Genomic DNA, 18901 nt, shown 5'->3' on the forward strand with positions numbered 1-18901 from the left:
TGCTTCCTTAGGCTGAACACCACCCTGGCTCCTCTGCTGTTTGCTGACCAGTTCCTGCAAATCTCCACCTCTCTTCCTTCCCATTATTTATACGGACTGGGGGAACATCTCACCTCCATCAACCTGGACCTCAAGTGGAACCGACTCACGTACTGGAATAGAGACCTGATTCCTACGGTAAACTGTGGTTGGACTTTCTTGGAAGGTCTTTATCCTCTTGTGGCTTGTGTTTATAAAATCCCAAAATGCATTTTTATATATACTGTGTGTGTGTGTGTATATATATATATATATATATATATATATATATATATATACACATACATATTAGCATCTAAATTTATACATGTGCTTTATAGCAAAATATATATTTCTTTTTAAAGACACGATGAGTCCACGGATTTCATCCTTACTTGTGGGATTACGCCTCCTGGTCAGCAGGAGGAGGCAAAGAGCACCACAGCAGAGCTGTTATATAGCTCCTCCCCTCCCTCCCACTCCAGTCATTCTCTTTGCCTACGTTAGTGATAGGAGATGGCAAAGTGAGGTGTTAGTTTTTGATTCTTCAATCAAGAGTTTTTTATTTTTAAAGCAGTGCCAGAGTGTGCTGTTTTGTCTGGGGTGTAGCCGTAGTCCATATCAGCCTCTACAGTAGAGCATTTGGTGGCTTTAGAGCAATGGGAACTGGTGGGACATAATTCTCACTGCGCCTCCCATATTGTTATGCTGCCCTTCTCATGATGACCTAAGCAATCTTTAACTCAGGTCCTACCTGTTTCCACAGGGCTATGGGAGGGAGAGGACCTCCTAAACCTGTTGGAGCTATCTTGCTGTCAGACAGCGTTAAGGTAAGTGCAGTTTCTTGTGATTCTGGGGCACATTTAATTAAACTCAGAGTGGACTCTGCACTTGTAAATTTATTACTTTGATTTCCTGGGAATAGAGTCTCTTCCTGTATGGAAGGGGTTTTCCTATGGTGACAGCATAAGTACAGGCACTGGGCTAAGGTTAAAGGGGCATTATCGGTCATTTTTTATTACTAAAAATTCCCGGTAAGGACTGTATAAAGATTGACGCCCACGATGGGCGGGGCTTCTATTTGCACGCTTACTAGACGCTGCGCAGTTTGCTTAGACACCTGTTCCGGTTTTGCAAAGGACATATCTACTGCGTAGTGATACAGCTCTTCGGGATTGCGCTAAAACCGAATGGTTAAGAAAGCAAGCGGTTGCTAGCGCCCTGAAGCCTGACCGGATACATTACTGAGAGAGGTCTGGGGACTGGTCGGCAGGTAGGCGCCTCAGCTTAGCTGTTGAGGTGGAGAGGTGTCTGAATGGGGCAAAAAGTTTTTATATTTTAAACAAAAAACTACTCAGATATAAAACACTTTTTCTGCTCAGCACAGTAAAAAACGGATACATTTAATTCTTAAAGGCACAGTGTTATTTTGTTCTGCACAGTAAAATAACTTCATTTACTAATTTAAAGGCACTGTATTATTTCTATTATTAGAACTTACCTCTTACATTACTCTTTCTCTCATATAGTAAGAGAGTTCTGAGTTGTACATTTAAAGGGCCAGTATAAATTTAGAGGCAAATTTTAAATTTTTTGTTTAGTTCATTTTCTGGCCTGTTCTATAGTATGGACATAGAAAATATTACTTGTGCAATGTGTTTGTATGCCAATGTGGAACCTCCTGTTCCTTTTTGTCCCTCATGTATTGAGAGGGCTCTAAGCTATAAAGAAAAAAAAATCCATGATAAAAAATTGTCAATGGCGGATGCCTCTCAGGAGTCTAACAATGAGAGTCAGAGTATGCCACAGCTTTCTCCCCAAACGTCCCAACCCTTAAAGCCCGCCCAAGCAGTGCCCTGTGCTTTGTCTGAAGTTTCTGCTGCAGTTACATTAAGGGACATAGCTGCAGTTATGTCTTCTACTCTGTCTGAGGCGTTATCTGCCTTTCCTATACTTCAAGGCAAACGTAAAAGGAAGGACAACTATGTGGTCAATTAAGTTTCTGATGCTCTGGTGGCAACCTCGGACGTACCCTCCCAGGGATCAGAGATAGAGGGTACGGAGGTTCTATCAGAAGGTGACATTTCAGACTTAGGGAGTTCCTTACCTTTGACTGATTCAGAAGTTGTTTCTTTCAGGTTTAAACTAGAACACCTCCGCCTGTTACTCAGGGAGGTTTTAGTGACTTTGGACGACTGTGACTCCGCGGGAGTGGTCGTTTCTGAGAAATTGAGTAAGTTAGACAGATACTTAGAGGTTCCTTCCTACTCAGAGGTTTTTCCAGTTCCCAAGCGAACTTCAGAGATTATCTCTAAGGAATGGGAGATACCTGGTATTCCCTTCTCTCCTTCTCCTATTTTCAAGAAAATGTTCCCAATTGCGGACGTTGTCAAGGAAACTTGGCAAACGGTTCCTAAGGTGGAGGGGGCTATTTCCACCTTGGCCAAACGAACTACTATGCCTATTGAGGATAGTTGTGCTTTCAAGGACCCCATGGACAAGAAGTTGGAGGGTCTACTGAAAAAGATCTATGTTCACCAGGGTTTGCTGTTACAACCTGCCGCATGCATTGTTACAGTCACCAGTGCGGCAGCTTATTGGTTTGATGCTCTTGCGGAATCTCTTAAGACTGAGACTTCCTTAGAAGAAATCCAGGATCGGATTAAAGCTCTGAAATTAGCAAACTCTTTCATAACAGATGCTTCCCTGCAAATTACTAAATTGGCAGCTAAAAGTTCAGGGTTTTCTATTCTAGCCCGCAGAGCCTTATGGTTGAAACCTTGGTCTGCGGATGTATCGTCCAAATCTAAGATCTTGGCAATTCCCTAAAGGGGAAAGACCTTGTTTGAACCTGGATTGAAGGAAATTATCTCTGACATCACGGGAGGCAAGGGTCATTTCCTTCCTCAAGACAAAAGAAATAAGCAGAAGGGACGACAGAGTAATTTTCGTTCCTTTCAAAATTTCAAGGGAAATTCTTTCTCTTTCTCCTCTAAATAGGAAGGAAACTATTCGCAATCCAAGTCAACTTGGAAACCCAACCACTCTTAGAACAAGGGTAAACAATCCAAGAAACCCGCCGCTGATTCCAAGTCAGCATGAAGGGTTTGCCCCCGATCCGGGACCGGATCTGGTAGGGGGCAGACTTTCCTTCTTCATTCAGGTGTGGGATGTTCAGGATCCCTGGGCTATAAAGATAGTATCTCAGGTATACAAACTGGAGTTCAGAAATTACCCTCCCCGGGGAAGGTTTCTTCTTTCAAGATTATCTGCAGACCAGATAAAAAGAGAGGCGTTCTTACATTGTGTAAGAGACCTCTCTTCCAAGGGAGTAATTTGTCCCGTTCCAATACAAGAACAGGGGCAGGGGTTTTATTCAAATCTGTTTGTAGTTCCCAAAAAGAAGGGAACTTTCAGACCTATTTTAGACCTCAAGAGTCTAAAAAAATTTCTCAGAGTTCCATCTTTCAAGATGGAAACTATTCGTACCATCCTTCCATTGATCCAGGAGGGTCAATTTATGACAACAGTGGATCTAAAGGATGCATATCTTCATGTTCCTATCCACAGAGATCATCACAAGTTCCTGAGGTTTGCCTTTCTGGGCAAACACTTTCAGTTTGTGGCTCTTCCTTTCGGTCTGGCCACGGCACCCAGAATTTTCACAAAGGTTCTGGGGTCTCTGCTGGCAGTTCTAAGACTGCGGGGCATTGCGGTGGCGCCTTATCTGGACGATATTCTACTCCAGGCATCATCTTGTCGGCAAACAAGGTCCCATACCGACATTGTGCTATCCTTCCTGAGAACTCACGGGTGGAAGGTAAATCTGGAAAAGAGTTCTTTAATTCCGAAGACAAGGGTACCCTTCTTGGGAACTCGAATCGACTCTATATCCATGAGGATTTTTCTGACAGAGGTCAGAAAGTCAAAGATTCTGAATACATGTCGAGCCCTTAAGTCCACTCCTCAGCCGTCAGTGGCTCAGTGCATGGAGGTAATCGGATTGATGGTGGCGGCAATGGACATCATACTGTTTGCTCGGTTTCACCTCAGGCCTCTGCAGCTAAGCATGCTCAGGCAGTGGAATGGAGATTATACAGATTTGTCTCCTCGAATAACCCTAGAACAGGAGACGAGGGACTCTCTTCAATGGTGGTTGTCTCTGGATCATCTATCCCAGGGGACATGCTTTTGCAGACCTTCATGGGTGATTGTGACAATGGATGCCAGCCTTTTAGGATGGGGAGCACTCTGGGGCTCTTTAAAGGCTGATGGAGTATGGACTCAGGCAGAGTCTCTCCTTCCCATCAACATCCTAGAGCTGAGGGCGATCTTCAATGCGCTTCGGGCCTGGCCTCAGTTGGCTTCGGCCCAATTCATCAGATTCCAGTCGGACAACATAACGATGGTGGCTTTCATCAATCATCAGGGAGGAACGAGGAGTTCCTTAGCGATGACCGAGGTAGCCAAGATAATCCAGTGGGCGGAGGCCCATTCTTGCCATCTGTCGGCGATCCACATCCCAGGGGTGGACAAGTGGGAGGCAGATTTTCTGAGCAGGCAGACCTTTCATCCAGGAGAGTGGGAACTCCATCCGGAAATATTCTCCAACCTGATTCTTAGATGGGGTTGGCCGGAGTTGGATCTCATGGCATCTCGTCAGAATGCCAAGCTTCCAAGATACAGGTCCAGGGACCCCCAGGCCAAACTGATAGATGCCTTGGCAGTTCCTTGGTCCTTCAGCCTAGCATATCTATTCCCCCTGTTTGCGCTTCTTCCCCGGGTTATTGCTCGAATCAAACAGGAGAAGGCATCAGTGATCCTCATCCCTCCTGCGTGGCCTCGCAGGATTTGGTATGCCGATCTGGTGGACATGTCATCTCTGCCACCTTGGAAGCTTCCATTGAGGAAGGACCTTCTCATTCAGGGACCCTTCCTTCACCCGAATCTAGTTTCTCTGCAGCTTACTGCTTGGAGATTGAACGCTTAATCTTATCCAAGCGGGGTTTCTCTGATTCGGTTATATATACCTTAATTCAGGCACGTAAGCCGGTAACTAGGAAGATTTACCATAAGATATGGCGCAAATATCTTTATTGGTGTGAATCCAGGGGCTACTCATGGAGTAAAGTTAGGATTCCCAGGATTTTGTCTTTTTTCCAAGAAGGATTGAAGAAGGGGTTATCAGCAAGTTCCCTAAAGGGTCAGATCTCTGCCTTATCTATTTTGTTGCACAAGCGTCTGGCAGATGTACCAGATATTCAATCTTTTTGTCAGGCTTTGATTAGAATCAGGACTGTGTTTAAACCAATTGCTCCTCCATGGAGTTTGAATTTAGTTCTTAAAGTTCTTTAAGGGGTTCCGTTTGAACCTATGCATTCCATAGATATTAAGTTGTTATCTTGGAAAGTTTTGTTTCTTGTTGCCATTTCTTCTGCTCGAAGAGTGTCTGAGCTTTCGGAATTACAATATAATTCACCTTACCTTATTTTTCATTTGGATAAGGTGGTGTTACGTACTAAACTTGGTTTTCTTCCTAAAGTTGTTTCAGACAAGAACATTAATCAGGAGATTGTTGTTCCTTCCTTGTGTACTAATCCTTCTTTTCTGAAGGAACGTCTGCTGCACAATTTGGACGTAGTCCGTGCTTTAAAATTTTACTTGCAAGCGACTAAGGACTTTTGTCAATCGTCTTCTTTATTTGTCATTTTTTTGGGGAAACGTAAGGGTCAGAAAGCTACGGCTACCTCTCTTTCTTTTTGGCTGAAGAGTATCATCCGTTTTGCATATGAGACTGGTGAACAGCAGCCTCCTGAGAGAGTTGCGGCTCATTCCACCAGGGCTGTTGCTTCCTCATGGGCATTCAAAAATGTTGCTTCTTTTGAACAGATTTGCAAGGCTGCAACTTGATCCTCTCTTCACACTTTTTCTAAATTTTCTAAATTTGATACCTTTGCTTCGGCTGAGGCTGTTTTTTGAGAAAGGTTCTTCAAGCAGTGGTGCCTTCCGTTTAGGTTCCCTGTCTTGTCCCTCCCTTATCATCCGTGTACTTTAGCTTTGGTATTGTATCCGACAAGTAAGGATGAAATCCGTGGACTCATCGTGTCTTTAAAAAGAAAAGAAAATTTATGCTTACCTGATAAATTTGTTTCTTTTTAGACACGATGAGTCCACGGCCTGCCCTGTTCTATGAGACAGGTTATTAATTTTGGTAAACTTCAGACACCTCTGCACCTTGGCTTTTCCTTTCTCTTCCTAACTTTGGTCGAATGACTGGAGTGGGTGGGATGGGAGGAGCTATATAACAGCTCTGCTGTGGTGCTCTTTGCCTCCTCCTGCTGACCAGGAGGCGTAATCCCACAAGTAAGGATGAAATCCGTGGACTCATAGGGGGGTAGTTATCAAGCCGTCAACCTCAAATACGCTGGAATTCCGCAGCGTATTTGTGGCGAGGCTGATTCGCCTTAGTTATCAAAGGCTCGAGACCGGCAAAAGTAGAATTTTGTGACGTAAACTTCGATCCGCCGGACTCAGTCCGACACAGATCGATTCTTACGTCACTCCAGATGTTCCGCACACAAGTGCGGCACAATCTCACTACTTTTGCTAGTTATCAAATGACTAGCAGGTACGCTCGGCACTTTTACGGCCCAGCGTACCTGGTTTTCAAACCGCCACCCCTGGAGGCGGCGGATCCCATAGGAATCAATGGGAGTCTGACCATAGCGAAAGTACAAGTTCGCTGCTGACAGACATCCCATTGATTTCTATGGGAGCTGTCTGCACCTAACACCCTAACATGTACCCCTAATCTGTCCCCCCTACACCGCCGCAACTAAATAAAGTTATTACCCCCTAAACCGCCACTCCCGGAGCCCACCGCAAGCTACTCTATACATATTAACCCCTAAACCGCCGCTCCCGGAGCCCACCGCAACTATAATAAATGTATTAACCCCTAAACCGCCGCTCTCTGAATCCGCCGCAACCTATATTAAACTTATTAACCCCTAATCTGCCCCCTCTACACCGTCTCCACCTATAATACATTTATTAACCCCTATCCTGCCCCCCACTACGCCGCCGCCACTGTAATAAAATTATTAACCCCTAAACCTAAGTCTAACACTAACCCTAACACCCCCCTAACTTAAATATTAATTAAATAAATCTAAATAATATTTCTATTATTAACTAAGTTAATCCTATTTAAAACTAAATACTTACCTGTGAAATAAACCCTAATATAGCTACAATATAAATAATAATTATTTTGTAGCTCTCTTAGGATTTATTTTTATTTTACAGGCAACTCAATTTATTTTAACCAGGTTCAATAGCTATTAAATAGTTATTAACTATTTAATAGCTACCTAGCTAAAATAAAGAGAAATGTACCTGTAAAATAAAAACTAACCTAAGTTACAATTACACCTAACACTACACTATACTTAAATAAATTATTCCTATTTAAAACTAAATACTTACCTGTAAAATAAACCCTAAGATAGCTACAATATAATTAATAATTACATTGTAGCTATCTTAGGATTTATATTTATTTTACAGGTAACTTTGTATTTATTTTAGCTAGTTAGAATAGTTATTAAATAGTTATTAACTATTTAATAACTACCTAGCTAAAAGAAATACAAAATTACCTGTAAAATAAATCCTAACATAAGTTACAATTAAACCTAATACTACACTATCATTAAATTAATTAAATAAACTACCTACAAATAACTACAATTAAATACAATTACATAGACTAACTAAAGTACAAAAAATAAAAAAAGCTAAGTTACAAACATTTTAAAAATATTACAACAATTTTAAGCTACTTACACCTAATCTAAGCCCCCTAATAAAATAACAAACCCCCCCAAAATAAAAAAATGCCCTACCCTATTCTAAATTAAATAAACTTCAAAGCTCTTTTACCTTACCAGCCCTTAAAAGGGCCATTTGTGGGGCTTGCCCCAAAGAAAACTGCTCTTTTGCCTGTAAAAGAAAAATACAACCCCCCCAACATTAAAACCCACCACCCACATACCCCTAATCTAACCCAAACCCCCCTTACAAAAACCTAACTACGACTACGGACTACGACGAATGAAGGCTCCTTTAAGGGACGTCATCCAAGATGGCGTCCCCTCAATTCCGATTGGCTGATAGGATTCTATCAGCCAATCGGAATTAAGGTAGGAAAAATCTGATTGGCTGATGGAATCAGCCAATCAGATTCAAGTTCAATCCGATTGCCTGATCCAATCAGCCAATCAGATTGAGCTCGCATTCTATTGGCTGTTCCGATCAGCCAATAGAATGCAAGCTCAATCTGATTGGCTGATTCCATCAGCCAATCAGATTTTTCCTACCTTAATTCCGATTGGCTGATAGAATCCTATCAGCCAATCGGAATTGAGGGGACACCATCTTGGATGACGTCCCTTAAAGGAGCCTTCATTCGTCGTAGTCCGTCGGTGAAGAAGGATGTTCCGCGTCGGCGGGAGGAAGATTCAAGACCCGGCTTGGAAGATGACATCGCCCGGATAGAAGACCTCTTCAGCGCCTTTTGGAAGATGACATCGCCCGGATCGAAGACTTCTTCAGCGCCGCCTGGATGATGACTTCATCGGATGGAAGATTTCTTCAGCGCCGCTTGCAGGATTAACTTCTTCCGCTCCGGATGTCCACTTCGGTTCCATCGCTGCTCGGCTGAGTGAAGACGACTCAAGGTAGGATGATCTTCAGGGGATTAGTGTTAGGTTTTTGTAAGGGGGGTTTGGGTTAGATTAGGGGTATGTGGGTGGTGGGTTTTAATGTTGGGGGGGGTTGTATTTTTCTTTTACAGGCAAAAGAGCAGTTTTCTTTGGGGCAAGCCCCACAAATGGCCCTTTCTAAGGGCTGGTAAGGTAAAAGAGCTTTGAACTTTATTTAATTTAGAATAGGGTAGGGCATTTTTTTTATTTTGGGGGGGTTTGTTATTTTATTAGGGGGCTTAGATTAGGTGTAAGTAGCTTAAAATTGTTGTAATATTTTTAAAATGTTTGTAACTTATTTTTTTATTTTTTGTAACTTAGCTTTTTTTATTTTTTTGTACTTTAGTTAGTCTATGTAATTGTATTTAATTGTAGTTATTTGTAGGTAGTTTATTTAATTAATTTAATGATAGTGTAGTATTAGGTTTAATTGTAACTTAGGTTAGGATTTATTTTACAGGTAATTTTGTATTTCTTTTAGCTAGGTAGTTATTAAATAGTTAATAACTATTTAATAACTATTCTAACTAGCTAAAATAAATACAAAGTTACCTGTAAAATAAATATAAATCCTAAGATAGCTACAATATAATTATTATTTATATTGTAGCTATATTAGGGTTTATTTTATAGGTAAGTATTTAGTTTTAATTAGGAATAATTTATTAAAGTATAGTGTAGTGTTAGGTGTAATTGTAACTTAGGTTATGATTTATTTTACAGGTAAATTTCAGTTTATTTTAGCTAGGTAAGCTATTAAATAGTTAATAACTATTTAATATCTATTGTACCTAGTTAAAATAAATTGAAAGTTGCCTGTAAAATAAAAATAAATCCTAAGATAGCTACAATATAATTATTATTTATATTGTAGCTATATTAGGGTTTATTTTAAAGGTATTTAGTTTTAAATAGGATTAATTTAGTTAATAAGAGTAATATTATTTAGATTTATTTAATTAATATTTAAGTTAGGGGGGGCGTTAGGGTTAGGGTTAGACTTAGGTTTAGGGGTTAATAATTTTATTACAGTGGCGGCGGTATAGTGGGGGGCAGGATAGGGGTTAATAAATTTATTATAGGTGACGACGGTGTAGGGGGGGCAGGATAGGGGTTAATAGGTTTAATATAGGTTGCGGCGGGTTCAGGGAGCGGCGGTTTAGGGGTTAAACTATTTATTTAGTTGCGGCGAGGTGCGGGATCAGCAGGATAGGGGTTAATAATTTTATTATAGAGGGCGACGGTATGGGGGGGCAGGATAGGGGTTACTAGGTATAATGTAGGTGGCGGCGGTGTCTGGGAGCGGCGGTTTAGGGGTTAATACATTTATCAGAGTTGCGGCAGGGTCTAGGAGCGGCGGTTTAGGGGTTAATACATTTATCAGAGTTGCGGCAGGGTCTAGGAGCGGCGGTTTAGGGGTTAGTAACTTTATTGAGTTGCGGGAGGCTCCGGGGGCGCCGGTATAGGGATAGAACAGTGTAGTTTAGTGTGGGTGCTTAGTGACAGGCTAGCAATAAAGCTGGGAAAAAGCCGAAGAGCAGCGAGATCGGATGAGTGATAACTCTCACAGTCCGCTGCTCATCGCCCCGTGGCTTTTTGACAGCTTTATTTGATAACTTAGGCGAACGTATTCAAGGTCCGCGGTGGCGAAGGTAGGCGAGCTTAGGCGGGCGTATTGGGCCGGCGAAGGCTGAAAAGTAGACGGCTTGATAACTACCCCCCACTGTGTCTAAAAAAGAAACAAATTTATCAGGTAAGCATAAATTTTGTTTTTCTTCTGTAAATCTCTCTCTTTCTATATGTATATGTATATATTATATATACATACTGTACATATATATATATATATATATATATACACATATATATATATATATATATATATATATATATATATATATATATATATATATATATATATATATATATACACACAGACACACATAAATAAACAGAATATATCTGAAATGAAGCACTAAATTGCAAAAGATCTGCATAAAATATATTCGCTTTAAAAAGTGTTGCTATAGTCATTTTCTTAGCACAATATTCATTTCTTTGCAGTCCATGGACATACCAGTTGAAAAGATACTGGGGTATATTTATCTTAACAACTTTGCTGTGGCCAGTTAGGGTCAGATATTAATGAGCTCCTGAACTGATTGAACAATCACTATTTACCATTGAAAGCAACCCCCCCATCCAGCTCCCTTACTTGCCTGTCATATTGTGGCCCTGCCACCTCTGTGATGTCAACACGCACATTCATAGTGACTTATACAAGAAAAAATGGTCCTAAAAAAGGCAGATCATTTTTAGTTTTTTTCTTCTTTTGGATGATCTTGTAAAGAACTATGGAGGTTGAGAGGTCAGCTTCCCAAAGTGTGCCACAGTATAGTTATGTATTAACATGCAAATTAACCTATAATAGATAGGTACAAAAGAAAATGCTGTGAGGCACAAAGAACAAATATCACATTAAAAATTAACATTTATTCAGTCACTTTAAAATAGACAGCTAAGCAGTTTTAGGAAAAATGCTGCCTTGGGAAATATTAAAAACACTTCTCTGCCTAGTTTGTCCAAAAAATGTTTTTCTATGAGTGTTAATTGTCTGTGAATATAGCAGAAATTACACCCGTTATTAGTGTTGGTGAAGGGGTTAATACTATGCTATATTGTAGTATTGTGGTGAATATAGACTGGTGGTCTTATAACATATAGTTTGTTGCTCTGCGAACTGAAGAGGGATTAACCCTTTGGTTCCTAGGTAAGTTGGACTAATAGTCTCATATGTAGATAGTTGCTAAGCAAACAGACAGAGGAGAGAGTCTCCAAGCACCAACCCCATTCCCTAGTTTCCCTTGTTGATAAACAAACATGTAACATATGGTTGTATAATACTGGACAAAACCGACAGAGAGCTAGTTAAAACACACACAGGACCCCTGACGTGGTCGCCTTTCACATTACACTCATAGGCAGCAATTAACATGATGACCCGTTATCCTCAAGTGAAAGGGTTAATTTCTTTATTTTCATGCTTGAGAAGGTGCATCGCTAAGATGGGAGTGCCAGTAAAAGAATACCTGAGTATCAGCATGAAATATATTTCAATAGCCATTTAACCAACGTAAAGTGACATTAAACTGAAAAAAAAAATCCTTTATAATTCATATAGAGAATACAATTTTAAATAACTTTCCATTTTACTTCTATTATCTAATTTGCTTAGTTCTCTTGGTATCCTTTGTTTAAAAGCATACCTAGGTAGGCTCGTGAGCTGGCAGGTAGCTGCTGATTGGTGGCTGCACATGTATGCCCCTTGTCATTGGCTTAGTAATGTGTTCAGCTAGCTCCCAATAGTGCATTTCTCCTGCTTCAACAAAGGATACCAAGATATAGCTTTAAAAAGGGCACTAAACACTAAATACATTTCATGTACCTCCCTCTAACTATGGGTGCGGCCATTATGGAACCTAAGTTACACTGCGGGTATCTGAAGGAGAGTTACTGCACATGTGCAAACATGTTCGCACTGGAATATAGGGAAAGACAAACTTCAACATGGCAGCACCATGACTAGAGGAAGGTGGGGAATAACCTCAATGCAATAAGTATAAAATATATTTAGAGCTAGATTACAAGTGGCGCTCTAAGCGTAGCGAGAGTCGCAATATAAATATCACAATGGCGCTAACTTTAGTACAATATTACAAGTAGAAAGTAAAAGCTATCGCTCAAATGCAAACTAAATTTATCCTTGTCTGATTGGAGCAACTGAAGACCTTGCCTAAAGGGTAAGGGACTAAAAAACATGTGCACAAAACACAAAATTAATACATTAAAAAATACAGTTACACTCATACATACACTATATGATAAAAATTATTCATATACATTCTATTAAAAAAAGTTTTAAAGTATATAGCATATGTCAAGGTGTTTGACTGGAAAGGGCTATGTCTAAATATGTGTATGTATATATATATATATATATATATATATATATATATATATATATATATATATATATATATATATATATATATATTTGAGTGTATGTGGATACATCTGTATTTATGTATCTATATATTTATATGCATACATATAAACATAAAAACACATACATAAACATGTATACAAATAATTATTTATATATATATATATATATATATATATATATATATATATATATATATATATACAGGGAGTGCAGAATTATTAGGCAAATGAGTATTTTGACCACATCATCCTCTTTATGCATGTTGTCTTACTCCAAGCTGTATAGGCTCGAAAGCCTACTACCAATTAAGCATATTAGGTGATGTGCATCTCTGTAATGAGAAGGAGTGTGGTCTAATGACATCAACACCCTATATCAGGTGTGCATAATTATTAGGCAACTTCCTTTCCTTTGGCAAAATGGGTCAAAAGAAGGACTTGACAGGCTCAGAAAGTCAAAAATAGTGAGATATCTTGCAGAGGCATGCAGCACTCTTAAAATTGCAAAGCTTCTGAAGCGTGATCATCGAACAATCAAGCGTTTCATTCAAAATAGTCAACAGGGTCGCAAGAAGCGTGTGGAAAAACCAAGGCGTAAAATAACTGCCCATGAACTGAGAAAAGTCAAGCGTGCAGGTGCCAAGATGCCACTTGCCACCAGTTTGGCCATATTTCAGAGCTGTAACATCACTGGAGTGCCCAAAAGCACAAGGTGTGCAATACTCAGAGACATGGCCAAGGTAAGAAAGGCTGAAAGACGACCACCACTGAACAAGACACACAAGCTGAAACGTCAAGACTGGGCCAAGAAATATCTCAAGACTGATTTTTCTAAGGTTTTATGGACTGATGAAATGAGAGTGAGTCTTGATGGGCCAGATGGATGGGCCCGTGGCTGGATTGGTAAAGGGCAGAGAGCTCCAGTCCGACTCAGACGCCAGCAAGGTGGAGGTGGAGTACTGGTTTGGGCTGGTATCATCAAAGATGAGCTTGTGGGGCCTTTTCGGGTTGAGGATGGAGTCAAGCTCAACTCCCAGTCCTACTGCCAGTTTCTGGAAGACACCTTCTTCAAGCAGTGGTACATGAAGAAGTCTGCATCCTTCAAGAAAAACATGATTTTCATGCAGGACAATGCTCCATCACACGCGTCCAAGTACTCCACAGCGTGGCTGGCAAGAAAGGGTATAAAAGAAGAAAATCTAATGACATGGCCTCCTTGTTCACCTGATCTGAACCCCATTGAGAACCTGTGGTCCATCATCAAATGTGAGATTTACAAGGAGGGAAAACAGTACACTTCTCTGAACAGTGTCTGGGAGGCTGTGGTTGCTGCTGCACTCAATGTTGATGGTGAACAGATCAAAACACTGACAGAATCCATGGATGGCAGGCTTTTGAGTGTCCTTGCAAAGAAAGGTGGCTATATTGGTCACTGATTTGTTTTTGTTTTGTTTTTGAATGCCAGAAATGTATATTTGTGAATGTTGAGATGTTATATTGGTTTCACTGTTAAAAATAAATAATTGAAATGGGTATATATTTGTTTTTTGTTAAGTTGCCTAATAATTATGCACAGTAATAGTCACCTGCACACACAGATATCCCCCTAAAATAGCTATAACTAAAAACAAACTAAAAACTACTTCCAAAACTATTCAGCTTTGATATTAATGAGTTTTTTGGGTTCATTGAGAACATGGTTGTTGTTCAATAATAAAATTAATCCTCAAAAATACAACTTGCCTAATAATTCTGCACTCCCTGTATATATATATATATACTGTATGAATATATATATACTGTATGAATATATATATATATATATATATATATATATATATATATATATATATATATATATATATATATATATATATATATATATATATATATATATATATACATATATACAAATACACATTGGGCCCTTTCTAGATGAATACCTGAAAACATTTGTAAAATCATTATAATTAATATTAATATTTAATAATGTGTTTAGTGTGCATTTACTGTAACTATTTTACATTCCAATGTTATTCACATACTAGAAATTGTTCTAACTATTTTTAAATATATAGTCCTATATTCCAATATATTTCTATATATATCTGTATATAGCTATATACAGTATATTCATATAGATATGAAGGGATAGATATATATTTTATAAGACATTATTTATATATATATATATATATATATAAAAGTATAAATTTAAAAATAAATAGAACAATTTCTTCTATGTGAAGCAGATGAAGATGAAGCACATGGGAATGTAAAATATGCATAATTTATGTTGGGTATAGTAAAGCACTTGGTTAAACATGGTCGGGTTAGTGCGCGAGCCATAAGTGTTGGGTATTTTTTAACTGTGCTCAAAAAAATGACTTTCCTTTAAAATTACTTTCAGCTACCCTGTGTGCGCAAAATGCTACTTTCAGCGGTATTAGCGTTCAAGCAGGATCGCTAAATACTTCTCCACTTGTAATCTTTCCCTTAGTGTTTAATGTCCCTTTAAAGGTCTAGTGAAATTAAAATGAAGCTTTTATGATTCTGATAGAGTATTACAATTTTAAAAACGTTAGTTTATTTCTTTGATCATATTTACTTTTTCTATTGTCCTTCATTGTTGAAACTTAGCTTTATCCATAACAGGATACTCGGGTAGGCTCAGGAGCGTGTGCATGTCTTGAACACTTTGGAGTAGATTTATCAAATGTCGGGCAGACATGATCTGCTGTAGCGGATAATGTCCGCCCGACATCGCTAAATGCAGACAGCATACTAAAAAATGCTAGTGCAATGCTGCCCCCAATCAGCCGCTAGCAGGGGGTGTCAAATCATCCCGATCGTATCGTATTGGAATGATTGCTGTCCGCCAGCAGCTGTCTTACGACCGCTGCTTCTTAAGTTCAGGCGGACCTGAAACTTTGGGGGTAGAGTGCAGCATCCGCTGCTTGACAAATCTACCCCTTTGTGTACATTACCAGTCAAAAGTTATAGAAAACCTACATATTTCCATTTTATTAAAGTAACTATGGGGCATATGTATCAAAGGTCTTGCGGACCTGATCCGACAGTACGGACAATACGCTCTCCGTATTCAGCATTGCACCAGCAGCTCGCCCCCTGCAGACTCGCGGCCAATGGGCCGCCAGCAGGGAGGTGTCAATCAACTCGATCGTACTCGATCGGGTTGAATTGTGGCGATTCCTGTTTTTTCTTTCTTTAGACCCCCTGCTTCATAACTGCTGTTTCTGGCGAGCCTGAAGACTCGCCAGAAACACGGGCCCACAAGCTCCATTTATGTATGTACTTTGAAATTAAAACATAGAACTAAAAGAAACCATAGAATTGTTATGTTAACAAAATGTAATCTAAATTTCTGACTCATTAAAGTACGGTAGCCACCTTTTGCTAATATAACAGCTGAAGACACTTGCAGCATTCTTTACAAAGTGCATAGCATTGTTACATTTTTTAAATCACAGATGCCATAAAGTTCTTACGACATGTTTAAAGTATTCTTTATTCTACATTTTGTAACATTGGAGTTTAAAGACAATTAGACATTCATGATTTAGACGAATCATGCAATTTTAAACAACTTTCCAATTTACTTCTATTATTTAATTTGCTTCATTCTCTTGTTATCCTTTGCTGAAAGGTTTATCTAGGTAAGCTCAGGAGCAACAAAGAGCCTAGGTTCTAGCTACTGATTGGTGGCTGGATATATATGCCTATTGTCATTGGCTCACCCATGTGTTCAGTTAGAAACCAGTAGTGCATTGCTGCTCCTTCAACAAATGATACCAAGAGAATGAAGCAAATTTGATAATAGAAGTAAATGGAAAGTTGTTTGAAATTGTTCTACCTAAATCATGAAAGAAAAATGTTGGGTTTCATGCGCTTATGTTCTCTTTATGTTATATAGTGGTATAACATGTTTTGATTCTGTCCTTTTTTGATGTCCCAGAGGGATTCTAACCTGTATGGAACCCATCCCTTCTACCTGTCATTGGAAAAAGATGGTTCGGCCCACGGGGTTTTCTTGCTTAACAGCAATGCCATGGGTAAGTTCCGAACAAATCAGCTCTTAAAGGGACATATTACCATTTGTTCCTCTCCTCTAAGAGGACCTTAAATAATGAGCTCCTGTGTGAATAAGTTTTTCTTATTGCTTTATTGTAACATGATTCTTTTGTGTATAAAAAAAATACATTATACAAATGAAAAAGGTGTTTCTCTTTTAAAGAAAGTCTTTGGAAGGGATCTAGATTTGTTTAATTTTCTTGTTCTGAGATGGGAGGCTAATTATGTGAGAAAATTTCCGTAAAGGGGCATTTTGTATTTTATCACAAATCTTTGTCATTGTATACCCCTATCACTGTACCCAGCGCTACGGAATTTGGCGGCGCTATACAAATAAATGATAATAATAATTACAGTCAAAATGAAAGTAAAGGTCCATTTTGATGAATTAGTGCCCGGTTTTTAATAAACCGATTAAAAACAAGGGCATTTTAATTAATCAAAATTGACATTTCACTGTTTTCTTCAAAAACTTACCTTTTAATCCTGAATGCCGCTCCAGCGATTCCCCCGGCCGTCGGAAGCCTCGGCAGACGTCAGAAATGACGAATCAGGCTTCCTCCAATCACGGCTTTCCCCACGGGGGAATCTTGGCCTGATGCAACGCTGTGATTGTAGGAAACCGGATTTGTCATTTTGGACCTGCGAAGACGGGTGGAGGAAGTGCTGGAGCGGCTGCCAGGATTAAAAGGTACGTTTTTGAAGAAAAAGTAAAATGTCAATTTTGAAGAATTAAAGTGCCCTTGTTTTTAATCGGTTTATTAAAAACCGGGCACTAATTCATCAAAATGGACCTTCACTTTAAAACTACACATTGTTACAAACGCTGCCATATAGTGATCAAGACATGTGCTTGCTTCTGAAAATACCTAGATATGCTCTTCATTAAAGTATAGCAAGAGAATTAAATACATTTGATAGCAAAAGTTAATTGGAAAGTTTTTTAATTGCAAGCTATCTAAATCATGAAAGTTTCATTTTGACTGTAATGTGACCTTAAATTTCTTGCAGGTCTTCCACTTAAAATGTTGTGCCCCCTTACTGATAAGTTGATTGGGGCTCACCACACCCCTCTTTCACCTATGCAATTTTTGGCTAAGAGTCTAAAATGTGTGCAGACTTTATTCTTGAGCGTAGTCAAACTTGAAAATGTTAAATGAACACACGTACACAAACAAATAAACAGAAACACTCACACAGACGCCCACAGAAACACTTATGTATAGGCACACATTCACACAGGCACACACAGAAACACTCACACACAGACACGCATACTCAAAAACACACACAAAGACACACTCACATACAAATATTTTAATTTGCACAGAAATATATTTTTTAAATAAAAATAAAATAAAAATGCTGCTGTCTGCAGCTCAGGATTCCTCGTCGGTGTGTGCTGCTGAACCCCTGCCCCCCTCCAATTGTCAGGCCTCTTGCTGCACATCATTCTGTGAATTGTAGTTCCCAGCAGTGCAGCCTAGAAAGGTGCCAGCCACACCTGACTACATTTTTGGTGTGGCTGGCAGTGGAGGTCAGGGCCAGGGGGTAAGTGGGGGGCCCCATACCAGGTAACCAGGGCCTCCTGAACCACCAGACCCCTGACTTAATTGCACCCGGTCACCCCCTGATGGCATTCCTAGTCTCTTGGGTGAACTAATGTAGCTGTCATATAATTTCTTTAGGTAAGTTATTTATACTGTTAATTAAATTACCTGCTGAAGTGTATTAAATTGTCCCAGTGGGGTTTGTAGTAGAATAGATAACTCCACCGATTTTAATAGGCTGTGTTTTCAAAACACAAAATCAGTTATTATATATACACAAATAAACCTGAAAATGCAATTTCTCAAACAATTTATACTCTGCAGCTGGTAAAAAATGCAATTTGAAATACATTAAAGGGATAATAAACCCACATTTTTTCTTTCATGATTCGGATAGCGCATGAAATTTTAAGCAAATTTCTAATTTACTCTTATTATCCATTTTTCTTCATTCTCTTGGTATATTTATTT

General features: G+C 39.2%; 1 protein-coding gene across 1 annotated transcript in view; it reads left to right on the plus strand.

The window, feature by feature from the left end:
- LOC128666516 (lysosomal alpha-glucosidase-like) overlaps window positions 1-18901 on the plus strand; it is a 154888-nt gene that overhangs the window by 43334 nt on the left and 92653 nt on the right. The window contains exons 4-5 of the mRNA XM_053721167.1: window positions 12-177; window positions 16765-16861. Coding sequence (XP_053577142.1) covers window positions 12-177; window positions 16765-16861 — 263 coding nt within the window. The remainder of the gene's footprint in view (window positions 1-11; window positions 178-16764; window positions 16862-18901) is intronic.

The sequence above is a fragment of the Bombina bombina genome, chromosome 1 (genome assembly GCF_027579735.1).
Source record: "Bombina bombina isolate aBomBom1 chromosome 1, aBomBom1.pri, whole genome shotgun sequence".
NCBI lineage: Eukaryota > Metazoa > Chordata > Amphibia > Anura > Bombinatoridae > Bombina > Bombina bombina.